Below are 26,910 nucleotides of genomic sequence, written 5' to 3'. Positions count from 1 at the left end.
ACGCATCGGTGCGTACAGCGGTCGGGAGGTGGTTAAAGAGGACCTGTCACCAAGCACCATGTTATAGAGCAGGAGGACCTGAGCAGATTGATATATATTTTAGTAGGAAAAGATTCAGTAAAACCTTTAATTTATACATATATTATATCTTTGATTTTTCCACCTCCTGTGAAGAGCTATTGGTACAAGTGGGAAGTGTTATCAGTGACTGACAGCTCTCTGTATGTAGACTTATACACACAATGCTGTCATCACTGATAACACCTCTCTCCTGTACCGATAGCTGTTCACAGGAGGTGAAAAAGGCAAAGATATAAATGTATAAATTACAGGTTTTACTGAATCGTTTCCCATAAAACTATACATCAATCTGCTCAGCTCCTCTTGCTTTATAACATGTGGTGACAGGTCCTCTTTAAATTTGCAAATTAACTGCAATATAAATACTGCATATTAAATATGAAAACAACTGAGATTAATTAGGGATCCCATTCTAATAGTCTTGGGTGAATAAGGGCGGTTATGGTTTCAGTTGTGGGTATTTTAGTGCATGATATTTTTGCCACTGTAACTGTACCCCTATGTTGACAACTGGCATAGCTGATCTGAGTCTGCTAAGACCCAGCAGCATTGCTTTCCCCGAGGAACACCCAGCAATAATGTGATCACCGGGTCTAATAATAGAAGTGGCACTGATGCTTCCACTATTAACTACTTAACCAGTGCTATAAATGCTGGGTCACAGACATCTGGGGACCCAATCTACCCCTGCTAGATTACAGCAACTTCAAACCCGCACCATACATTTACAGTGGTGCCGGTTTAATGCCCAGCACCATAGACAGTACAGGTCTGGTTCAAGGCTTTGCCACCAATTACTTATACTGTTTCCATGCATCTAAAATAAAAATGAAACAACTTTATGAATACAGTAATCTTTCCTCCAGAAACACCTTTCTGCTGTGTGTTGTTTCTGGTATAATAAGCTCTGTTATTGGGGCACAGTTGCTGCTATAAAATAGTCAGTAGAAAGATCCAGCTCACCTCATATTCCACAGCCCTGTGCAGAGAACGAACTAGGCAAATCTCTCAAATGGAAAAATAGGAAAGAATGGTTCCAGCACTCGCAATAAAACTTTGTTGCGGTTTTATTTCTTCTTGTAGCAAATAACTCACATAGACACAATCCTCCACCCCAGCAAAGTTGATGCGTTTCGAACACAGGTGTGTTCTTAATAATAACCATATGCGACCCCCCCTTGCTGGCCTTTTAAATACAAGTCACCTCCCCCCCCAATCGAGTCGGGGGTGGGAATAAACAAACCTAATACAGGGAGTACTCATTAACTTGGCACATGTAACACATTATCCAGTAACTCATTTCTCTTTTTATTTTTGACGATATTGAGGGCCCTAGTCAGCATCCAGTCTGGATATCCTTGCATAATATCCATTATGTAGATTCATAATATGAAATGTTGCACTTTATATAATTTTATATGTGGATAATGTGTGTTACATGTGGCAAGTTAATGAGTACTCGCTTTGCATTAGGTTTGTGTATTCCCACCCCCGACTCGATTGGGGGTGTGACTTGTATTTAAAAGTCCAGCAAGGGGAGTCTCATATGGTTACGGTTATGAACACACCTGTGTTTGAAATGCGGCAACTTTGCTGCTATAACATGCCTGTTGAATGAATGGGGGCATAGCCATTGAGAACAGTGGGAGGTGAAGTCCACCCAGCTAGTGGTGGTGCCTTTTTTGAAATATTTATTTTTGTATATTTTTGATTTATAACAATATATAATACAGCCTATCATCTGCCACCTACCACTTTGTAGACTGTATCACACAGGATAGGCTAAGATATGTGGGCGGACTAGCCATAGACTCAGGGAAATTTCCTGGTGGCCCAATAACCAGGGGGCTACCAGAGCCCCCCTTTTTGGCCGGCAGCCAGATATGTAAACATCTGATGCTATCAGCGTTAATTCATGTAGGAACATCAGGCACTTATGCACCTAGCCAGCAGCCGCAGGTGCCCACCAGAATTCAACCGTGCTCAGGACGATGACACCGTTTCATACTGTGTTCGGTGTAGGTGGTATTTGGTTTGCCAAGGCCATATTTTGTGCTGCACTGTAGTATTGGGTTCTGCTGGGGCGGTATTTTGTTCTGCACTATGGTATTGCTGTTCCCGCCTTTTTCTGTTGTCCCGCCTTCTGTCAATTTGGACCTGCATACAACATGAGGCCATTTTTAGTTTTTTTCCAGAGCCACTTTAAGTTCCCACACCTTATACACACATTGGCAGACAGTATCACACACGACTGGCTATCTTACAGGCTCAGCAGATAGAATTATGAGCTTTTCTCATAGTTATCACAAATATTAGGCCTTCAGCACCCACTTCAGCAGTCAGTAGCAGATGACCATATCAGTTTTGCAGTCTGCAAATCACAGATCCCCTGACTAAGGATACCGTCCATTTGCAATCTACATTTTTTGTGGACCCATTGACTTCAATGTGTTCGCGGTGTGCATTTTACAAAACCGAATAGGACATGTTGTATCCTCTGTGAAACAGACATACAGATGTGGAAAGTACACAGATGACGTCCATGTGCTTTCCGCATCCATATGTCAGTTTCACATAAGATACAACATGTCCTATTCTGGCCTCATATGCAAGATGCTGTCACGGGGTAGCGTCGTGGGTATAAAGATAGAGCGGAGGTGCACCCCCTGAGCTGCCACCCGGTTCCCTGTCCCTGCCTACTTGCACCACTCGCCCTAGGTGACGGGGCGCAACTGGGCGATAGTCCCTGACCTGAGTAAGTGCAAGCAGAGAGATAGAGACAGCAGGGAAGCGGACAGCCAATGAGAGGTAGCACTCGAGCGGACAGAGAGGTGGAACAAGCAAGGTACCACCAAAAACAGAAGGGCGAGGTGGGTCAACTAGCCGGGGTCAGTCCAGGAGGTCACGTCAGTACGAGGGAGGAGACAGAAACAGATCCGAGAGTGGGCCAAGGTCAAAATCCGGTAGGTCACGTCAGTACAAGAGAAGATTGCTGATGTATTTTGATGTGCTTGCTTATTAATATTGTTATTGTTTGCACTCTGGAGATGGTGAGGAAAAAGCCTGTGGACTGTTAGTGCTATAATGCAGCAAGATACAAACAAGACACTAGCAGGATGTATTGGTATAATAACATGGCCATAGGAGGTGTATTAGGTGTGGTTACTGCAGACTGAATAGTGTGGCAGGCGGGCCAGCTTGTGACTAATCACTCTGCAGAGCAGCCAGACTTAAAGCTAGATAGTGAAGAAAACAGGAAGTGCTGGATGTAAACAGTCCTGCCAGGATAGGCTGAAGCCCAGACAGGGGGAAGAAAAACACATACATGAAAAACAGGTATTGAGAAAGGAAACAGGAAGTGCTGGATGTAACCCGTCCTGCCAGGATAGGCTGAAGCCCAGACAGGGGGAAGAAAAAGACAGACATGAAAAACAGGTATTGAGAAAGGAAACAGGAAGTGCTGGATGTAAACCGTCCTGCCAGGATAGGCTGAAGCCCAGACAGGGGGAAGAAAAACACAGACATGAAAAACAGGTATTGAGAAAGGAAACAGGAAGTGCTGGATGTAACCCCTCCTGCCAGGATAGGCTGAAGCCCAGACAGGGGGAAGAAAAACACAAACATGAAAAACAGGTATTGGGGGAATATATATGCATTGTAGGGTTGCACCGGGTATTGAATTATCAATATCCAATCGATACTTTTGTACCCGGATCGATTTGATACCAGGATTTGCCTTTTACCGATATTTGGCTGCGCTACTGCACAGTCTAGTATCAGAGAACATGGCGCACACTGCTCTCAGCCTGCGCCATGTACCCAGCAGCACAGTGGAGAAGGAGTCTCTCCCTCCCCATTGTGCCGCTGTTGCCAATGACAGGAGAGAGGGGAGGGGCTGTGGTCACTGCGCCACCAATGCCGATAACTAACCCAATAATATAAATACAGGCGGCGGGTGCCGGCGGCAGAATCACATAGCCGGCACCCAACCTCTATGACAGGGTGCTGCAATCAGTGGCAGTTAACCCCTCCGGGGCGGGACTCGCCGCCTTTATTTGTATTAAACGTTAGTTATCTTTATTGGTGGCACCCAACACCAGTGTTAAAGTCATTGTTTGCATAGTGTGCCCCCCCCCAACCCCCACCAGTATTAAAGTCATTGGTGGCAGTGGCCACAGGGTTCACTCCCCCCCTCTTCATTGGTGCTTCAGCAGTGTAATCCTGGGGCTCCAATTGGTTACCATGGCAGCCAGGACGCTACTGAAGCCCTGGCTGCCATGGTAAACTCGCTGCTGCCGTGTGCACAAAGTATTGAGTATTGCAATACTTTTTTTATGGTGGGGTGTTTCGATTTTGCAACCAGACAACCTCTTTAATGACTATCGTGAACAATACTTCATGTTTTCACAGATAATAAAGTGCCGAAATGAGTTGATGCATTCTTGTGATATGACGGTCTCGACTCCTTGGTTAACAGCCTTTGGACAAAAGATGTACAATCTAGTTACAGAATTGAAACATGTGCCTGGCCTTGTAAGAGAATGTGACAAAATGCAGAAGGTAATAGCCTGATATATGATTTATATTTGCTGCTTCATGCTGTTCCATGGAAGGCTTGTATGACATATAAACTGGATACACCATAAATTTAAGGCTACTTTCACACTAGCATTTTTGCTGGATCCGGCAGGGTTCAGCAAAACTACTTCCGTTACTGATAATACAACCGTCTGCATCCGTTATGAACGGATCCGGTTGTATTATCTTTAACATTGCCAAGACGGATCCGCCATGAACTCTATTGAAAGTCAATTGGGGACAGATCCGTTTTCGATTGTGTCAGAGAAAACTGATCCGTCCCCTATTGACTTGCATTGTGGGTCATGTCCGTCTTGCTCCACATCTGAGGACGGAAGGCAAACCGCAGCATGCTGCATATTGCTCTCCGGCATGGGAATGCAACCAAACGGAACGGAATAAATTTTGGTGCACTCCGTTCTGTTCAGTTACGTTTTGTCCCCATTGACAATAAATGGGGACAAAACTGAAAAGTTTTTTTTTCCGGTATTGAGACCCTATGACGGATCTCAATACCGGAAAGTAGCCTAAGATATATAGGACTGATCCAGAAAGGGGTTACAAATTCCCTGTTTGAAGTGTGCAATCAGTCCTATGACTGCCAGTGTGCCTAAGGTTGGCCATACACATTAGCTGTCAGATGGACAGTTCCTCCTGATATCCCCTACACATGCTTGCTTGGCTTTGTATGTGTTTTCAATAAGGAGTGAGACACCCATGGCAGCAATTTATCTCCCTTAAAAGGGTTTGTCTCACTCAGGCTATTTTCCCATCTGCGCTTTCCCTTTCCGCTATTGAGATCCGTCATAGGATCTCAATAGTGGGGGAAAAACGCTTCAGTTTTGTCCCCAATTCATTGGCAATGGGGACAAAACTGAACGAAACGGAGTGCAGCAAAATGCATTCTGATCTGATGGGAGTGGAGGACATCACATGGCAATGGATGGCATGGAGGCACTGGTGGAGTGGGGGACAATGGATGGCATTAAGGGGCTGATGGCACTGGGGGAGTGGAGCTGAAGGCACTGGGGTGGGGGAGAGCTGAAGGCACTGGGGGAACGGAGCTGATGGCACAGGGGGGAAGTTGATGGCACTGGGGGATAGTGGAGCTGATGGCACTGGGGGAACGAAGCTGATGGCACTGGGGGAACAGAGCTGATGGCACTGGGGGAACGGAGCTGATGGCACTGGGGGAGTGGAGCTGAAGGCACTGGGGGGAACCGATGCACTTGGGCTGATCGCACAGGGGGGAACAAAGGGTGTTGGGGACTGATGGCAGGGGGTCTGATGAGTTTTTATAAAGGAAAACAGTCTATTAATTATTTTTTTCTTATTAGAGTACTCGATTAATCGCAAAAATAATCGGTAGAATACTCAATTTCTCAAATAATCATTTGCTGCAGCCCTATTCATAGCCACCTTAATGATGTTGCGGCAGATGTCAAATATATGTAATTGATGCAAGTTTAAATACAGTTTTCATTTTCTGAACAAAACATTGATAAATGATGTCCAATATTTAGATTTAGATTTTAATTTATTGTAGATTTTTATGTTTTTACTACTAATGTAACCCCTTTCTAACATCTGCCATATTCAATATGCGATGGAAGTTGCAACGGTATGTATGGAGCAGGGTATGTTTGGAGCAGGGTCAGGAGCTGAGCCCACTCCATATGCTGCTGGTTTCACTTCACCTGCCTGCAGTGACAGGGATCAGATACAAATCCAATCCAGGTTATGTAACCACTCATATGCCACGGTTAATAGCAACTACGGCATTTGAGGGATTGGACATAGGGAGGGGGCTTTGTCCCTCAGCTTACTCCCCAGGATTCAATCATGGGGTGCCGATCAGTTGTTTTGACAGCCCAGGGCCTAGTGATGGCACCCAGGCCTGCCTTGTTAGGACGTTATTACACTGTGTCTGGCTTGATGTCATTATTAGACTGAGTCACAGACACAGCCTGGTACAGTGATAGGCTGTAAAACATTAGTGTTCAAGGTATACCACTGTATTATAAAAGCCATGCCTGCTGGTGGGACTAAACAAGGTAACAGTTAACTCTTTGTGGACTTCTGCTGTATATGTGCCGAAAAAGTCCGGATGGTGCCCGCTCAGGAACTGCTTTGTTGCGAAAGAGCAAAAACTGGGGGCTGAAGGGATTAATAAAGTTTGTTTAAAAAAGAATAAATTAGTAAAAATTAAATTTTTTGTACTCACTGTAAAATCCTTTTCTCTTAGTAGGCATTGGGGGACACAGCACCATGGGTATATGTCCAACTACCACTAGGAGGCGACACTAGACATAAAAAAGTGTTGGCTCATTCCCGTTGGGCTATACCCTCTCCACAGACACTAGGCAGATCAGTTTGTACCAAAAGCAGTAGGAGAGAGAAAAAAGGCAAGGAACCAACAACAAGGAAAGATCAAGAGACCAGCCCAGAGAAGCGGAAGTAAAAAACATAGGGTGGGATCTGTGTCCCCCAATGCCTACTACAAGAAAATGATTTTACGGTGAGTACAAAAAATCCAATTTTCTCATGCATGGCATCGGGGGACACAGCACCATGGGACGTCCCAAAGCAGTCCCCGAGGGTGGGAAAAGAACAGCCACGCCACCTGTTGGGCATACAGGTGCGGAAGAACCATGTGACCCAACAGGAGAAAGCACAGAATTGGCAGAAAGCCACATAACAGGGAAAACCCCAAGGAATCCACAGTGACGACTGCCAGCACCCCAGGACAAATGCCTGGGAGAACGACCCAAATGCAAGGAGAAGGCAAGGGGGAAAACAGAGCTCAGCCGAAGGCTGGAGAGAAAATAGGACAGCATCGCGTATTGGAGCCACATAACATCCTAATAGTCTCAGGTGAAGCACAAACACCCTGAGGCCAACCCCTGACGGGCCAGGGGCATGGAATCACTGAAGGCCAAGCAAGTGAGGGAAGATGTAGCAAGGCTCACATGTGAAGGGAGCAGGTCTCCCCTCACCGCAAAGCAGGTGAAGAAGTCAAGCGCCCTATTGAAAGGAAAAAATCCCAAAGGCACTAAGGGAAACCACCAACCCTTTGAAAGGAAGGGGGTTGTAAGTAAAAACCAGAAAAAGAGAAATGATAAGACCTGCATCCCCAAACTAGGGGACGAGGAACGAGCCTCTGAAAACAAAATATCGCTGAGAAGCGCAAGACCTGAGAAACTCCGGCCAAATGAAGTATCAGGGAAAAAAGGGGACCAGATGCAGGCCCAGGAAATCTCAGCAGGGGCACACTGGAGTGAGGGAAGCCATAGCAAGGCTCACATATGAAGGGAGCAGGACTCCCCCCACCGCGAAGCAGGTGATGAAGAGAAGTGTCCTATTGAAAGGTGAAAACCCCAAAGGCGCTAAGGGAAACCGCCAACCCTTGGAAAGGGTGGGGGTTGCAAGTAAAGGCCAGGAAAAAAGAAAAGATAAGATAAGCCCTGCATCCCAAAACAGGGGACGAGGAACAAGCCTCTGAAGACAAAATATCGATGAGAAGCGCAAGACCGGAGAAACTCCGGCCAAATGAAGTATTAGGGAGATGCAGGCCCAGGAAACTCAGCAGGGACACACTGGACTGAGAGACATGGGAGGAGAAGGAGAGCGCTCCCAACAGACTAAGGAGGAAGGTTCTACAAACAGGAGGAAGTCCCTCCCGAAGGAGACCATAAGGTGGAAATGCAGACCGTAGCACTAAACCACTCAACACCAGGTACTTGACGTGGGAGGATGGGAAGATAGACACAAATCCCAAGAGGTCCACAAGGCTATTGGAACCCGCAAGGGGAACAATCAACCCAGAATATCCAAGAAAAAATGAAAGGAACCATCATATGGGAAGGAATTGGCCATGGACAACTAGCCATTCAAAGAATAGTGGCTAGCAAACTGCACACATTGTCCTGGGGAGGGCAAGTACAGCGGCTCGGGTTGTACCACTAAAACAGACACCCATATGCAGAAGGAATGGGGAAGTCGCCATAAAAAAAAACGGGAGTGACTACACGAAATGTAGAAACCAGCTGCGACCGACATACAGAAGACTCCCAGGGAGAGAGAGTACCAGACGGGCGCAGACAATAGCAAGGTCCCAGGAGACTGCCCTCTGTTAGACAGTACAACTAAGCAGAGAACATAAGGGTACACCCGGACCCAGAAGGAACTACGGAACCCTGTCCGATGCCAGAGCAATAAGCAGAAGATTTACCTACCAGGCAGGTGTGTGGCGCTCAGTGGCTCTGTCCCTAACTCATCAGGAAAGACGTCCGGCGAGGGCGGAAATCCAGAGATGGCCAAAAACAAGCTACGTACCCTAACACGGAGAAGATCCAGTGGGGATCACTGTACTCCACCAGGAATGGTCTGCCCTGTAATAGAAAACAATGTGGGTACTCCTTTATAACATGGGGAACGCGGAGTGCAGCAGACAGTAGTATTTGATAGGGATACCAGGAGCAACCCTAGCACAAAAGCCAACAACCACCTGGCCCTGGTGTAGGGAGCGTGGTTGTATGTGGACCACCCATCAGATCAGTCCTATACTGGGAACACCAGAAATAGCAATAGACCGACAAGGTGGAGGAGGGGGTTGGGCTGGCCCACCCCTGACAAATATGGTTACCATGTACATGCTGAAACAGGATGGCCGTTGTGGACAGTGCCTTGAGAAGTACAAGGAGCACGACAGTAACGGAGTGGCAGATGTATGGAAAAAACAAAAAGGGAAGTAACCAACATCCGCAGCACAGATTAGAGCCCGGGAAGCGCCTAAAACAGAGGTAAAGTGGCTGCATGTTGCACTCTAAGGAGGGTGAAAACAAAGCCACAGCATCCGGGAATGCGACCGCATTTGGAGGGAGCAGGTCCTCAACCTGTAAGGTAGAAATACGTCTGTGTAGTGTAGCGATACGACCAGAGAGGTGCAATGGTACTGCATCTGGAGATGGTAGAGGTACTAGATTTAAGATTAGAGCGATGTGGCCGCATGGAGCACCCTAGGACCAGAGAAGTGCAACGGCTGCCCCTTAGCAAAGGTACCTATATTCCGCTCGGGAAGGGGAAAATAGGGCCGCACAGTACCACAAAGAACGACAGGTGCACACCACAATTAAGTAAGTGCAATGGCAACTGAAGGAGGCCCTCTATTCCACCAGAAAAGAGGGAAACAGGGCCGCATAGTACACTATAGAGTCAGACGAATGTAACGGCTGCAGCATCAGAGACGGTGCAGGAACTCTACCTAAGAAGGGAGTAAGATGGATATTTGGTGCACACTATGATGAGGTAGGTGCAGTGGCCGCGGCAATAAAAGGTGGCCTCAATATCCCGACTGGTAAGGGAGAAATAGAGCCGCAAGATACACCATAAGGCCAGACAGGAGCAACGGCAACAGCCTCTGGAGACAGTGAAGGTACTCTACCAAGAAGGGAACAAGGCGGCAGCCTGGTGTCCACTAGAACCAAACAGAGGCAATTGCAACAGCAATTGAGAGTGGCCTCTATATCTCGCCGGAAAGGGAGAAATAGTGCCGCACGGAACACAATAGAGCCCGCTAGGGATACTGGATACAGCATCAGGAGATGGTGTAGGTATTCTACCCGTGAAGGGAGCAAGGTGGCTGGAAACAGACAGCTGCAATTGCAACGGCAATTGAAGGCGGCCTGTATATCTCGCCCGGAAGGGGGAAATAGTGCTGCATGGAACACCATAGAGCCAGTCAGGAGGAATGGCTACAGCATCTGGAGTAGGTAACCAATGAAAGTAACAAGGCGGCTGGAAACAGACAGATGTAATCGCCACGGCATAGAAGCCGGCCTGTATTCTCTGGTACAGGCACTACAAAAGAACCTTTAGAGGCCGAGAAGGGCTGCCAACCCTACAAGTGGCATCTGCCTGAATTATCAGCTAGCCCAGAACATAGCCCCTGGATAGGGGAACCAGGAAGGTCTGTCGTGTACAGCCTACGAGGGCGTACGTACCAGAGACACCGTGTAGGTGTGCCAGTTGTTAAGCACGGTGACGGCTGCCCTACCTGTGCGGTAATTACCTGTGCAGACAGGAGAGCGCCATACGAAAGTCCACTAGAGGGGTACCAAACCTGGGTAGGGTAGGTACCACCATGCATGTTTGACTTGACCACACAGAGGGATTCTGCATGGTGGAAGACGGCCTGATGCTCTGTTCCGAGGGAATCGGTGCAGAGGTGTCTCCAGAGGCAACTGACAGAGAAGGCTTCGTCACCAGCCTCAGGCCTGTCCTGGGGGGACCCGAGGATGCCGAGGAGGGGTGGAAGCTAGTTGAGACCACCCGAGGAGGGTCCGTGGGCTACTCTTTGCGTGACTCTGTACCTGAGCGTGACCCATCTGTAGGGAGGACCCTGGGGGGGGGGGAGACCGCAATTTGTAGGCAGCGCTCCAGCGACCCCGCCAGGGATTGGGCGAGTCAGGCAAGGTTCCCATGGCTTGACATGGAGGGAGCCCATTCAGGGGGGACCTACACACAAAAGGGTGGGAGGGGGACAAGGCGACCACATAGAAACCTCTGTAGACAACGGACGCACGTGAAATACGCGGCGATCCGATAGGGAGGCTGGGAGAGGAGGCCACCATAGAGCAGCAGGGCTGTCCTATCTGTCCCCGGATGTCACGTCCCCCAAGAGGTGCTGCAGCAGCTATAGAGCAGGTGGCAGGGCTGCAGGAGAATGCAGCAATAGAGAGGGGAGGGAGGGAAAAGAGCCCGCGGAGAAATTCAGCCAGAGGCTGCCTACCAGACCCCAGTAACTGTGCAGCGCACCCCATTAGTGGAGCGCGGCCGGACGAACGGCTGCGATAGTGCCCCAGAGCAGCCGTGATGAACGGGGGCCAGGTGGGGGAGAGAACAGAAGAAGCGACCCCCAGAGAGTGAAAAACTGAAGGCCAGGGGGCTTCTGGGGCCAGGATACAGCCGAGAGATAAAAGTGTCTTTTGGGGCCTGAACCCACAACCTGCTGTATCAGAGGCAAGGCACTTATCAGAGGCAAGGCATTTCCCACACAGCAATGGAGCTGTATTAGGTATGCGGGAAGGGAGGAGAGGAGGGAACGCGCCCAGGCCCGGGAAGGAGGGTGGGAGGCCCTAATCTAACATACTCACCCAGTGGCGTACACACAATCCACGGGGCCCCGGTGCGAAACTGATCCATGGGGCCCCCTTCCCGTCGACGCCCCCCCCCCCCCAACCCGCTGCCGCGCGTGTATGCATGTGTGTGTGTGTGTGTATATATATATATATATATATATATATATACTGTATATTACTATATACAAGAGGATGATATTCGGTATAACCCACGGTATTACCACGTAAAACCAGCTCTGCTACATTATGTAGCAGTGCTGGTTTTGTCATGCATTTCTTTTGCCTTCATATAGTAAAATACTTCATAGGCCTATCAATGGCTTTATAACTAACTGCTATATTTCTGTAGCCTACAACCTCTGACTGCCCAGTTGAAACTACTACACCCAACATGTTCTGGCAGTAATAGTAAATGGATATTGGTGCAATTCTGAGCTACTAGTCTATATAATAGAGCAGTCAGAGGTTGTAGGCTACAGAAATATAGCAGAGTTAGTTATAAAGCCATTGATAGGCCAATGAAGTATTTTACCATATGAAGGCAAAAGAAATGCATGACAAAACCAGCTCTGCTACATCCAAGCATATACTAGAAGCTCAATAGAAGTGCCTACACAAAAGAGCTGCACCCCAAGACAACAGAAAAAAAACCATTACTTCATAGCACAAGTCACCAGTCATAACTTTACATACATTGCCCAACTCTCAGCCCCCATCAGACCTCACTCACTCTGAAAGCCAGACCGGCTTCTTTGCGCAGCGCTCTCCCTCTCCCTTTCTTTTCCGGCGCCTTCTCCCTGTCCCTGCATCTCAACGTCATGTCCGGCACGCCGCACTGCCGGCCGAGGAGGAGACTCAGGGGCAGGAGCGTACATAAAAATCACTGGGCCCCATAGCAGGAATCTAAATTGGGCCCCCATTCCCCTTTAATAGCCCCTCCCTTTGTTCCATGAACTATTCTTGCTGCTGCGTTTTATAATTTATGCCATCAGGGCCGGATTGGGATTACAAAACAGCCCTGGCACACAAAAGAGGTATAATAGATGCAGTGTGTACAGATGTATATTATATACAGCGGTGTACAGTTATATGAGGTACGCGGTATAATATATGCAGTGTGTACAGGTATATAGTATATTCCCTAGTGTTCTGATATGTGAGGTACAGGGTATAATATATGCAGTGTGTACAGGTATATAGTATATACAGCAGTGTACTGATATGTGAGGTACGGGGTATAATATATGCAGTGTATACAGTATATACAGTAGTGTAATATGTGAGGTATAATAGATGCAGTGTGTACAGGTATATAGTAAATACAGCAGTGTATTGACACCTCGTACCTCACATATCAGTACACTGCTGTATATACTATATATCTGTACACACTGCATCTATTATACCTCATACCTCACATATATAGTATATACAGCAGTGTACTGATATCTGTACACACAGCATCTATTATACCTTGTACCTCACATATCAGTGCACTGCGGTATATACTATATATCTGTACATATTGCATGTATAATACTGTGTAATATATGCAGTGTGTATGTGTGTGTATATATATATATATATATATATATACACACACACACACACACAGAGCAGTGTATTGATGTGAGACATAGAAGGTATACTACTGTAGATGCAGTGTTTACAGATATATGTGGTCAGTTATACATTATGGTCACTGTGTGTGTGAGGTACATGAGGTAGTAGTGGTCACTGTAACTGTCTGAAGTATTATATATGAGTGAGCAATGAGTAAAAACAGGGCATGGAGGGGGGGTAAATGATGAAAAGTGGAGGACCTCCTCTTACCACTCCAGTCCAGTCTGTATGAATTAAAGCAGAGCTGATTGTGAACTTCTAATACTTGCTGTTAGGGGTTGAAGGACCTGGGATGATGTCATCACAGGTCCTGGCAGATATACCTTTGAAACCTAGGAACTACACCATTTTTGGTGCAGTTCCTTTGCTAGATTCTGCAGGACCTGTGATGTTGAATATGATGTCATCACAGGTCCTGGCAGATGCACTGTTCTAACCTGGGAACTACACTTTACACTGTGCAGTTCCCTTACAGGACCTCTGATGACATCATCAAAGGTCCTTTAGCTTTAGAAAGATAAATAGGAGCAATTAGGGGGCGGGGCCTCTCCTCCACTTCGGGCCCAGTCTGCCTATATGGTAGGTAGCCACTGCTCAGGGGGAGGAGACTCAAGGGAGGGTAGGGCTGGCAGCAAGGAAACTCAACACTGGGGGGGCGGGCCCCGGGCCGGCCGCCCGGTTATACAGGCACAGCACTACTGCAGGGCCGGTCCACAGGCGGCCGGGGAGGAGACTTAGGGGGAGGAGACTCAAGGGAGGGTAGGGCTGGCAGCAGGGAAACTCAACACTGGGGGGCGGGCCCCGGGCCAGCCGCCCAGTTATACAGGCACAGCACTACTGCAGGGCGGGTCCACAGGCGGCCGGGGAGGAGACTTAGGGGGAGGAGACTCAAGGGAGGGTAGGGCTGGCAGCAGGGAAACTCAACACTGGGGGGCGGGCCCCGGGCCGGCCGCCCGGGTTATACAGGCACAGCACTACTGCAGGGCGGGTCCACAGGCGGCCGGGCCCCGTGGAGTGCCGGGCCCGGTCGCAAGTGCGACCCCTGTATGTACGTCACTGTACTCACCCTCAGACGTCTTCAGGCGCAGCAGTAACCACCCCCTCAACACGGGAACCGTGGGACTGCCGGAATTCCACTGCGGAAGCAGATTTGGGGACTGGGTGGCTGCCAGGTACCCGAGTACGCGCCCGCAGGGGGGCAACTAAAGTGGAACACGATGGAGCCACCCCTGCCGCAGGCTGGAACCTGCAGAGAAGAGAAGAAAAAATAAATGAAGAAAAAATAAAATAAAAAAGTAGCAGGATGACCTGCACAAAAAAGCAGGTCAGGTCTGCCTCCTATGGACACTAGAACAGACTAGACTGATCTGCTTAGTGTCTGTGGAGAGAGTATAGCCCAACGGGGAGGAGCCAACAATTTTTTATGTCTAGTGTCGCGTCCTAGTGGTAGTTAGACATATACCCATGGTGCTGTGTCCCCCAATGCCATGCACGAGAAATTGGTTTTATTTTGTAAAAGTGGTACACATGGTATTGCTGTGTTCTCTACAACCCTTTTAGAAAAGTTGACAATAGCTTTATTTAAAGAGGACTTGTCACCATTCCTGACATGTCTGTTTTAATAGCTTCATGCATTTCCCATGTAATAACCATTCTGGGACATCTATTCTTATGACTCTATGTTGTGCCATTCCTTTATTACTTCTACTAGAAGTTATGAATTAATTTCTAACAGTCTGCAGTAAGGGTACAGAGGGGAGGTAACCAGTTGGGGGTGTGTCCCTGCACAGATTTACTCTATCCAATCAGTGCTGCCATTGTCAGACTATGCAGGGCCACACCCCCAACTGGTTACCACTAGTGTTGAGCAAACTTGCGATTTGCAAGTTCGGTGTTCGGTTTTCTAAGAATTCCGTAATGGATTCCGTTACCACAGACCATAACGGAATTCTATGACGGCATGCACCACAGAAGTCTATAAGAGGCATTCCGTCATAACAGAAGTCTATGCTGGCCATAGACTTCTATTAGTCTCATAGGCTTCCGTGGTGCATGCCGTCATAGAATTTCGTTATGGTCCGCGGTAACCGAACATCGAACTTGCAAATCGCAAGTTCGCTCACCACTAGTTACCACCCCTCTGTACCCTTACTGCAGACTGCTAGCAATTCATTCATAACTTCTAGTAGAAATAATAAAGGAATAGCACAATATAGAGTCAAAAGAATAGATGTTCCAGAATTGTTAGTACATGGGGAAGCTATGTCAGATATGTCAGGAGCGGTGAAAGGTCCTCTTTAAACCACTCCATGAAGCTATTTCCGAAACTCCTACAGAAGTGAATGCAGAGGTGGCTGCGCTTGGGCAGTGCACTCTCCATTCACTTTTATGGGCGTTCCAGAAATAGCCGAGTGTGCTCATTTTTGAGCTCCCATACAAGTGAATGGAGCGCACACAGCATATGCATATGCATATGGAGCGCACGCAGCATATGCATGGAGTGTTTTCCTCTGCTCTGGGGGCCCTGTGCTGTGACCCACACCTATCGGACATTGGTGGCATATTCTAGCGATACCAATTTATTCTAGTGTCACCAATTTATGACACATAGAATAATAAGAGTAACATGCTAGTCATACCTCACCATGTAAACGTAAATTGCAAAAAACAATGAGGGAACTGATTTATAGGTGTTAGAATATGGCAACACAATGCAGTTTAAAAAACCCAAAAACATTTATTTTGTCTTCTGGAGTACCCCAAACACTGTATGTTTTTATCTTATATACCTGTTTTCCATGTTAGGGTACTTTCACACTTGCGGCAGGACGGATCCGACAGGCTGTTCACCATGTCGGATCCGTCCTGCAGCTATTTTGCCGTGCCGCCGGACCGCCGCTCCGTCCCCATTGACTATAATGGGGACGGGGCGAAGCTCCGGCAGTGCACGGCAAAAGCCGCCGGACTAAAAAGTCCTGCATGTCCGACTTTTTAGTCCGGCAGCTTTCGACGTGCTGCGCTGGAGCTCTGCCCCCGTCCCCATTATAGTCAATGGGGACGGAGCGGCGGCACAGCGAAATAGCGGCAGGACGGATCCGACATGGTGAACAGCCTGTCGGATCCGTCCTGCCGCAAGTGTGAAAGTACCCTTAGCTCTTTCCTTCCCCTGTTCCTTCCTCTTTCCTTCCTGTCCCCTGGACAGCTTTCGACGTGCTGCGCTGGAGCTCCGCCCCCGTCCCCATTATAGTCAATGGGGACGGAGCGGCAGCACGGCGAAATAGTGGCAGGTCAGATCCGACATGGTGAACAGCCTGTCGGATCCTCCTGCCGCAAGTGTGAAAGTACCCTTAGCTCTTTCCTTCCCCTGTTCTCAGCTGGCAGGATGTTTACAAGCAGAACTTCCTGTTTTCATCAGCTTCCTGCTCCGTTTGCTAACCAAACCTAGCATACTTTGTTCTGTAATGTTTTTTTGGGCTTGCTCCACCTTCTATTCTCTGCAGTAGTCCTCTCTTCTGTGCGTTAGCTAGGCGTACAGTAGTAAGCCCTGTAAAACATTACAGAGCAAAGCATGCTGGGTTTGGTTAGAAATCCCAGCAGGAAACTGATGAAAATAGGAAGTTCTGCATGTAAACATTTTGCCAGGGTGCAGTGATGCTGAGAAAATAGGAATGGAAGTGCTGACATGAAAAACATGTCTATGGGGCAAATATTTCCAGAATATAGGGTACTCTAGGCAGATCAAAAAAGTTTAATTATGGGAAGAATTCCCAAAATCTGTCAATAAAGTCTCCATCGGTTAGTGCTTTTACACAAGGGATTTAATGAAATATTGGAAATGTGGCAGCAGCAGTAAAACTACAGTATAATATTATAATTTCAGCTTTCTACATTCACAAATAATTCAGGTTCTCTTGGCGGATTGGAACGTTGAAGATTTAGGCATAAATGAGTTTGATGGACTACCTCCTGAAGGAAAAATGGTTCTGCAGGGGCCTGTAGCGCAAATGCAGGGGCCTGTAGCGCAAATGGCTGCCAGTTTATCCAGTTTATCTCCATATGAAGTTGAGATACAATTGATAAAGGAGCTGATCCAAGAAATGTATCTAGAGATAGAGGAACAGAGTTCACTGACTAAAGAGGTGAGTAAGGAACAGCAATGACAAGACTGCATTAAAGAGGACCTTTCATCACTCCTGACATGCCTGTTTTAATAGATACACCCCCCGAACTGGTTACCTCCCCTCTGTACCCTTACTAAAGGCTAATACCAATTCATTCATAACTTCTAGCAGGAATAATAAAGGAATGGCACAATATGGAGTCATAAGAGAAGATGCTCCAGAATTCTTTTTACATGGGGAATGCATGGAGCTATTAAAGCAGGAATGTGAGGAGTGGTGAAAGATCCTCTTTAAGGCTGATAACATGAAGGAAAGTGACCAATACCAAAATACGTTTTCTTCTGCAGGATGAGGACAAAGTCAGCAAAATAAAGAACTTCCTGTGCCAAAATGAAGATCTCAAATTTGCTTTCCAAAAAGACATAAAGAAGCTTGACAGCTTGTGTAAGACTCATGATGCAGAAGGTTAGTTTTTGCTAATAAGTCTAGGATTGCAAAATCGGAGGTAAAGGGAACCTATCCCCATCAAAATGCAGCGTAAGAGCAGGAGGAGCTGAGCAGATTCATATATAGGTTTATAGTAAAACATTTGGTATAACTTGTAATTCACTCATTTAAATTCCTGCCCATTCTGGGCTTTCAAGTCAAGGAAGTGGTCCTATTAGTGATTAACAGCTTTCCCCTTATGACTGTACATACAGGGATAGATGTCAATCAGTGTTTCACTGAGGGAAGAATGGCAGTGCATCTTATAGTTAGAATGCTTCCATTGTGGAAGCGGTCATTAGGTGCGGGTAGCGGTGAGGGACAGGTTCATGTGGGCCCTTGGGCGATAAAGTCTCACTGGGCCCCCTTACATAGCGATAACTCTCTGAGTATAGATAATGTAGTAGATATCACCTGCAGCCCTATGTAACAACACAGATAACACAGTACTGGCTATCTGAGTACAGAAAATTTAGTAGTGTTACCTGCAGTCCTATGTAAAACTACAGATAACACTAGAGCTGGTAATGTTGTAGTGTTACCTGCAGTCCTATGTAAAACCGCAGATAACACTAGTGTAGATCATGTGGTAGTGCTACCTACGTCCTTAGTGTGCCTCCCTGTGTCTCTCCCATGGGACTCCATGCTGGTGGCGCTGCCTCCTCCTTTTCTTCTTGCCCCGCACAGAACGTCTGATGCAGCTGCGTCAAGACATAGGAACACTGTGGGCATGGTGATGGTAACACACAGGGAGAGACACACAGACACACACACACATAGGTGACAGACACACACACACACAGGGACAGGGACACGCAAAGGGACAGAGACAAGCACAGGGACAGACACATACATATGGACAGACACTTATACGATGGTGAGATCGTCACAGCACCTGCTGTGTATGGGGCAGGCTCACCGCCGCAGTCCGCTCCATACATTGTCTCAGCACCGCATAGTGAGTGGAGCACAACACTGCCTGCATGAGTCGGCTTATCATAAGCTGGGCCATGCAGGCAGCTGCCTAAGACAGCAGTGAAAACCCAGTGACAACTCAGGCTTCTTTCAAATCACCGTTCAGCCTTTCCGTTCTCCTGATCCATTTAGGAGCAGGAGAACGGAAAGGACGGAAAAGGCACATAACTAGCCGAACGGATCCTAAGGACCCCATAGACTATAATGGGGTCTGTTAGGTGTTCGCTCAGAAGAAGATTTTTGAAGCGGAGACAAAAGTCTTGCATGCACTACTTTTGTTTCTGCTCCAAAATCATCTTCTGAGCGGAAACCTAACGAACCCTATTATAGTCTATGGGGTCCTTAGGCTCCGTTTAGCTCCGTTATGTGCCGAATCTGTCCTTTTCATTCTCCTGCTCCTAAACTGAGCAAGAGAACGGAATGGCTGAACGGTGATGTGAACGAAGCCTCATATTGATCCTTTCTATACGGGCCCCCTTCTTCTCTCTAGGTACAGGGAACACTGACAACTGTTGCGGTCCGCATCTTTTGCAGCCCAATTCAAATGAATGGGTCTGCACACATTACGCAAAATTGTGGCACAGAGGCGGATCCAGAATTACGGTCGTGTGACTGGACCCTAAAGGTGGGTCATCAGCGATACTTGGTGGTGACAGCAGCGCTGAGTGACAGTAACTACTGACAACACCTACTAAGGACACACTCTAAAGATTTAGCATGGACAAGTACTACTTCTCCATGCTAAATCTTACAGCGTGTCCTAATTATAAGTAAATGGGACATCATGGGAGGGGAGTGGTGCTGGCTGAGACTCACTATTTGGCTAATGGAAAAAGCTCAGTCACTGTGACATGGCTGAGCCTCAAGGGGTTAAAATTAAACAACTGGACAAAAGAAGAAGAAGAAAAAAAAAGGACCTTAGTTTGAAGACAGGCCAGCAGCAAGCAGGACAGGAAGCAACTCTGCAGTGATGGTAGAAAGGCAGGAGTAGCCACACTGAGTGGTCTCCCTCTGGTGATCACAGAAGAACGTGGGGCATGCCAGGAGCACGGAGGACTGCAGAAGGAGGAGGCAATGATCGGGCTATTTTCTTGGGACCCGGCCGCTCCTTCTGCAACTCTCTCTCTCTCAAGGCTCCCAAGCTCTTTTCTCTGGCTGTGTGAGGAGGCAGAGCCAAGGACGCAGCATCGCACAGTGAGTGAGAGGCAGCACACTGCCTGCATGGCCGGGCTTATCATAAGCCGGGACATGCAGGCAGCCGCCCGGGACAGTTGGGAGCTATGCAGCTGTAGGAGCAGTGGGCCCCAGCACTTGCCCGGGTGTGCCGGGTTCTGACGCCGGCCCTGGTGAGGGATGCACTGTGCTGGCTGTACTAACCCAACAGGATCTGCTTCCAGGCATGCCCTATGACTTGAAGCTGTGCAACATAAGGTCACAGTGCAGCGCCCGCCAGAAGAATACCGGGATTGGTGAGTCCTGGATGTGCAGAGTGGCAGCACCGTCCGGAGCAAGCGAGCTACTTTTTTTTATTTTTTTAAAATATAGTATGTATAAATCAGCTCGACCTGCACTGTAACATGGTGGCTGCGGATTATACTGCAATATCATGGTGATCGATTCCCTTTAATGCTTGTATAGTGAATGTTTATCCTTGAATACAATATTTTAAAAAAAATAGGTTCATCATGTTACACTGATTTTTGATAGTAATAGATAATATTGCATGCAATTTGAATCAGTTTTTATTATAATTAGGTTCAGTATTTCTTTTTAATCTGGAGTGCATCCGTTTATCATCCGTTGTTCATGTAGGTTAAAAAACACACACGCAGCATCTCCTAGCAGCCATGTGTGAAAAACGGATGGATGGCATCTGTGTCCTGTCAGTTTTTTTTCACTGACCCATTGACTTTGGCTTCATGCACACGAACGTTGTTTGTTTCCGTGTTCGTTCCGTTTTTTTTTTTTGCGGATAGGATGCGGACCCATTCATTTCAATTGGTCTGCAAAAAGCACGGACAGCACACCGTCTGCCTAAAACGGACATGGACATACTGATGCGGACAGCATTGTTACAATGGATCCGCAATAAAAACTGATGGCATAGGGATGTCATTCCTACTGGGGGGGGGGGGCTGCTGTGTGAGATGATATACTGGGGGGGGGGGGCTGCTGTGTGAGATGATATACTGGGGGGGGGGGGGGGCTGCTGTGTGAGATAATATACTGGGGGGGGGGGCTGCTGTGTGAGATAATATACTGGGGGGGTGGATGTGTGGAATTGTATGCTGGGGGGCTGCTGTGTGAGATTATATACTGAGGGGGTGGATGTGTGGAATTGTATGCTTGGGGGCTTCTGTGTGAGATTATATACTGAGGGGGTGGATGTGTGGAATTGTATGCTGGGGGGCTGCTGTGTGAGATTAATGCTGGGGGGGCTGCTGTGTGAGATAATATACTTTGGGGGGGCTGCTGTGTGAGATAATATACTTTGGGGGGGCTGCTGTGTGAGATAATATACTGGGGGGGGGGGTGGATGTGTGGAATTGTATGCTGGGGGGCTGCTGTGTGAGATTATATACTGAGGGGGTGGATGTGTGGAATTGTATGCTGGGGGGCTGCTGTGTGAGATTAATGCTGGGGGGGCTGCTGTGTGAATGTACCCTTACCCATAGTAAACTAACTACACAGATCGGATGCACAGAAATTCAGTATTTTATTAATATGCAAATAAGTCTCAGCATACAATCCCACACACAACTCGCCCTTCCCTCAGCATAATTCCACAAGACACCCCCCCCCATACAGTCTCACACAGCAGCCCCCCTCCATACAATCCCACACATTTTGGCACCCCAGAAGCGGTTTAGGGAAGACAGATGTAGCACAGCTGTATTTGAAGTGATTCAAGCTCAGTGCTGGTAGTGGAGAGGAAGACAGATGTAGCAGAGCTGTATATGAAGCGGTTCAGGGAAGATAGATGTAGCAGAGCTGTATTTGAAGTGATTGAAACTCAGTGCTGGTAGTGGAGAGGAAGACAGATGTAGCAGAGCTGTATATGAAGCGGTTCAGGGAAGATAGATGTAGCAGAGCTGTATTTGAAGTGATTGAAACTCAGTGCTGGTAGTGGAGAGGAAGATAGATGTAGCAGAGCTGTATATAAAGCGGTTCAGCGGAGACAGATGTAGCAGAGCTGTATAAGAAGCGGTTTAGCCACAGTGCTGGTAGGGGACTGGAGAAGACAGATGTAGCAGAGCTGTATATTAAGCGATTCAGGAAAGACAGATGTAGCAAAGCTGTATATGAAGCGGTTCAGGGAAGACAGATGTAGCAGGGCTGTATATGAAGCGGTTCAGGGAAGATAGATGTAGCATGTTACATGTTACTGTCTACTGAGCTCACTTATCACAGCTCTCTGAGTAACGATTCCCCAGCAGGGGGCAGGGGCTTCACAGAAACTGCAGCCTGATGACTCATACTATCCACATGAACGAGCACGCAAAGACTGAGTTCTCAGTGTGATGTCATACAGAGGCGTGGCCAGCCTTCACTTAAACTGCCTAAGCCCGCCCAGTCTTAGAAGCAGGAAACCAGGAAGTGAACGGCAGAGCTGGCTGCAGGTAAGGATAAAATATCAAGATGGGAATACCCCTTTAAGTTCACCTGTAAAGGTTAGAGTGCATTTTAGGTTCATCCTGAAATTTCACTTGCAAGCCAAATATTCCTAACTTTTTGTAAGTAGTGTAGCTCCAGATCACCTGCCTTGACAAAGGTTTAAAAGATGATGTACAGGCTGCCTGCAGACCCCACTAGGAGGAGCTACAGAGCATACCGTGTACAGCTGGGTAGCATATGCATGTTTGAATGGGACCTAACATGAGAAAAGTGTCATATTTTTACAGAAATACCACTGTTGTGCATGTGTTGTATCTGGTACTACAGCATACATTCTCAAGTATATGCAGAGTAAGAAACTGAAGAATAGGGGTCCCTGGCCCCCTCCTCACACACACACACACACACACATTGCAATGGAGCAGCAGTTGCGATTGTAGTACCATAGAGAAGAACGGAGCAGCAGTACAGTGCTCCATTCAAATGGTAGAAAGGGGCAAGGGACCATAATTAGAAGGGTCCTAGCGCTTTCTAATCACTCTCATTTTCAACTATTCCTTAAAAAAAAAGAACGCTGTAAAGTGATTGATTGCTGTGGCCTACACGGAGTGTTTTTAATAGATTTTTTTATCTTTGCGGCCATACTATATACAATAGAGGCTCCATAGCGCTGTAACTCCATATTGCTACAATAAACTGGTAAAATGATAACAATACAGACAGCACACTTCACCAAAAAAGTTAAAACATGCTTTTTAACATTTTTTTTTCCCTTTCTTTAGGCTGGAGTTACACACGGCTGTCTGCTTCATTTTTCACGGTGTTTAGTTTGGTGATTTTAACAGCAATTTTTTTAGGTCAAAAAAACTGAGGCCAGATGTTAACGTGTATAGCAATGGATTGAAGAGTCTCCACACAGCATTTTGGTGTTTTTGTAATTATTGCTCTGTACTACAGAAGCGCACGGCATTATCATGATGGATAATGCTGTGTGCCTCTGCCTGACCTTTCTATAATGGAATCATACTGACGGCTTTATCTCAGTATGGTTCTGTCACAAAAAGGTCTGACAGAGGCACACAGCATTCATGATAATGCCGTGCTCTTCTGTAGTCCAGACTGCACGATCTCTCTGTCCCGGAGCGTGATTCCCTACAAGGAAACGCTCATGTGAAAGAGCCCTTAGGGTACAACTATCTGTGGCAGCTCTGCTGCATAAAATTTCCATAGGATCTGGCTGGTTTTTGCAGCGGCATTGTGGGGTTTCCACTGTTTTCTCCCTTTGCATTGCAAAAGTTGGACGCTATGGGTAAAACCTACAGCATGCATTGATATTCTGCAGACTGAAAACCCGCAGCGCAAGCCGCTTTACACCGCAGTTTTTTTTTCTGCATGATATGGATAGGATTTCTGAAATTTCATCCACTTTTCTGGTGCTGTGAATTTTCCCCATCCTGTTTCACTGTGGATAATTGCAGCATTTATGCTACGAGGGTTGCCAACCGGAATCTTTCTTTTTACTGGACAAGTTATGCAAAAATCACAGATAGACAACATTTTTTACTGACAAATTTAAAAACCATAATGAATAATAAAAATTCTAAGTAATACATTTCTATAAGTTCAATATACTGATAAAAACTCATTACTAGTGTTAATTGGAAACTGTGAATTAATACTAATTACCACAAAGATAACCTGCTCAAGTACCATCAGCCTCAAAACAAATCACGGACACAGGACAAAAGTTGCCTATTTTTACGGACTGTCCAGGAATTTCTGGACGGTTGACAACCCTGGTGTGACTGTATCTGAAGGCTGCTCCGAGCAGAGAAGAATGGTTCACTAGAACACTAGTCCTGTCTCATCTGTATGTGTCTCACTTATGACCGACATAATAGTCTTTACAGTAGTGGTGTACCAGGAGCTGCCAAACTGTGGAATCTGATTGGTTGTTATGGGCAGCTAAGCCAGTTTTCCCTTATACCACTTTTGATAAATCTCCCCCAATGTACTTTAGGTATATCTACTGAATGGGACATCTACCTCATATTTCCACTATGTTTTCTTAGGCTCCATTCACACGTCCGCAAATGGGTCAGTATCCGTTCCCCAATTTTGCGGAATGGGTGCGGACCTATTCATTTTCTATGGGGACGGAATGGATGCGGACAGCACACAGTGTGCTGTCCGCATCCGCATTTGCGGAGCGCGGCCCTAATCTTTGGGTCCGCAGCTCCGCAAAAGATAGAACATGCCCTATTCTTGTCCGCAGCTGCGGACAAGAATAGGCATTTCTATAGGGGTGTGGGGCAGGGTGTGTTGCGGATCCTCAACACACCACGGATGTGTGAATGGAGCCCTGTCAAAGTGCAGAGGGCGCAGCAGTTGCAGAGACAGCAGAGCCTCTAGGTGTAACAGCAACTCCCCCATTTTTCTCAGCAGTGCGGGCACATATGAACATGGGACCAACACAGATGCCTCCAGCTGCCAAGCGCACATGTAACCTTTTCATAGGTATAAATCTGCTGACAGGGGGCCTTTAAAACCCCTGCTGCTCCAGCACCAATGAGCTTCCATGTGACCTCTGCAGCCAATCATTGGCTTCAGAAGTCATGTGGATGTACAGCATGTAATCACTGCACGAAAATGGACAGACCAGTAGGGACCACCACAGCATCAGCACTACAGTGACGGGGGATTCAATGGGTGGATAATTTATAATTTAAAAAAAATGTTATGACACATTTTGTTACAGAATCAAACAGAAGGTTTTGAATGTATATAATAAAGCAACTAAACATTTCTTTTTACCTTTATGTCTCCTTTGTCCTGATGTTTTATTGTTCTAGATGTTTTTCTATTCTTTACTTATCCATACAGTGCAATATTATTATCAGCGATGGAAGAGACAGATTGTATGCCCACTTCATGGCTATAATGTGTATGCATGTACACTCACCAAGAAGGAGTTGTTGGAATCGAATGACACTTTCTGTGTGTATATGTAGGTGATTACAAGATTAGAGAGAAAGGATACGTTTATTGAAAAAAACAACTGTACAATTGAAAGGAGGCTGTAGTACCTTGTTGGGTCGCCTCTAGCTTGGATACAAGATGAGATGCAGTTGGGCACGGAGACATACAGGTTCTGCATGGTATTCTGCAGCACGTTTGCCCACAGATGTTGCAGCTGGGTCTGTAGTTCCTGCACACTCATAGGTTGCCATAGATGGTGTCCCATAAATGCTCGATTGTCAATAAATCTGGCGAATGGGCATGCCAAGGAGGTGTCACAATCTGGCACAGACATTTCTGGGAAACTTGCTGTTTGTGGGCAAGCATTATCCTGCTGAAAAATGCCACTTGGAAGCCCTGCCACGAGAGTCACTTTATGTGGCCGTAGGATCTTGCGCATATCGCTGAGCTGTAATAAATACTTATGGGGTCATTTATCAAGCTGGTGTAAACTAGAACTGGCCTTATTGCCCATAGCAACCAATCAGATTCCACCTTTAATTTGATGAAAGGTGGAATGTGATTGGTTGCGTAGAGCAACTAAGCCAGTTTCCCTTTATACCAGTTTTGATAAATCTTCCGCTTTGTTCGAGAGCATGGCAATGATCGGGAACTGATACAGAGCATAGGTGTTTCATGAGGTGTTTCAGGGAGCTGGTGAGCGATGCGGCTCCCGGCAGCTTTCCAAGTACAGTGCCATACTTCGTGCAGTAGCAGTCCTTGGTATTGCAGCTTAGCTTCATTGACTTGAATGAGGTTGAGCTGCAACTAGGCTGTGACTGATGTACGGCGACTTCACTGGCCTAGGAAGAAGCAGCAGTGCTCATGGAGCTCCCGACCTCTTCTAAAAGCTGATTGGTGAGAGTCCTGGATATCAGACCACTGCCGATCTGATATTGATGACCTATCCTTAGGCTAGGCCATCAATATGTTTTACCGGATAACCCCTTTAATCCCCTGCCATTTCCAGAATATCACGATCTCCATCAAAACTGCAGCGGTGTTGTACACATATACAGCGTGTAAACACAGACCGGAGCGGCAGCGCTGGAGACGGTGGGACAAACCCTCTAAGGCAGGAGACAGCAACTTTTGGCACTCCTGCTGTGAGGCAACAACTTCCAGCATGCACACTTGCTCGGCTGTTCTTGTAACTCACAGAAGTGAATGGAGCATTCTGGGAATTGTAGTTTCAGAACAGCTGTCAGAGCCCCCCCGATCTGATATTGATGGCTTACCCCAAGGATAGGCCATCAATATAAAAATTACCAGAG

The 26,910-nt window shown here is 47.0% G+C and overlaps 1 protein-coding gene across 2 annotated transcripts in view; it reads left to right on the top strand.

The window, feature by feature from the left end:
* The window catches only part of C7HXorf38 (chromosome 7 CXorf38 homolog), a 68,459-nt gene that overhangs the window by 27,452 nt on the left and 14,097 nt on the right, over positions 1-26,910 (top strand). Inside the window, exons 4-7 of one of the 2 annotated variants that reach the window (XM_044300689.1) lie at positions 4,492-4,641; positions 17,327-17,560; positions 17,890-18,007; positions 23,401-24,797. In XM_044300689.1, coding sequence (XP_044156624.1) covers positions 4,492-4,641; positions 17,327-17,560; positions 17,890-18,007; positions 23,401-23,489 — 591 coding nt within the window. In that variant the 3' untranslated portion in view covers positions 23,490-24,797. Of the gene's footprint in view, positions 1-4,491; positions 4,642-17,326; positions 17,561-17,889; positions 18,008-23,400; positions 24,798-26,910 lie in introns of those variants that run through there. The other variant, XM_044300690.1, reaches the window with a different exon arrangement.

The sequence above is a fragment of the Bufo gargarizans genome, chromosome 7, assembly GCF_014858855.1.
Source record: "Bufo gargarizans isolate SCDJY-AF-19 chromosome 7, ASM1485885v1, whole genome shotgun sequence".
In the NCBI taxonomy this organism is placed as follows: domain Eukaryota; kingdom Metazoa; phylum Chordata; class Amphibia; order Anura; family Bufonidae; genus Bufo; species Bufo gargarizans.
This window is presented reverse-complemented; position numbering and strand designations above follow the sequence as displayed.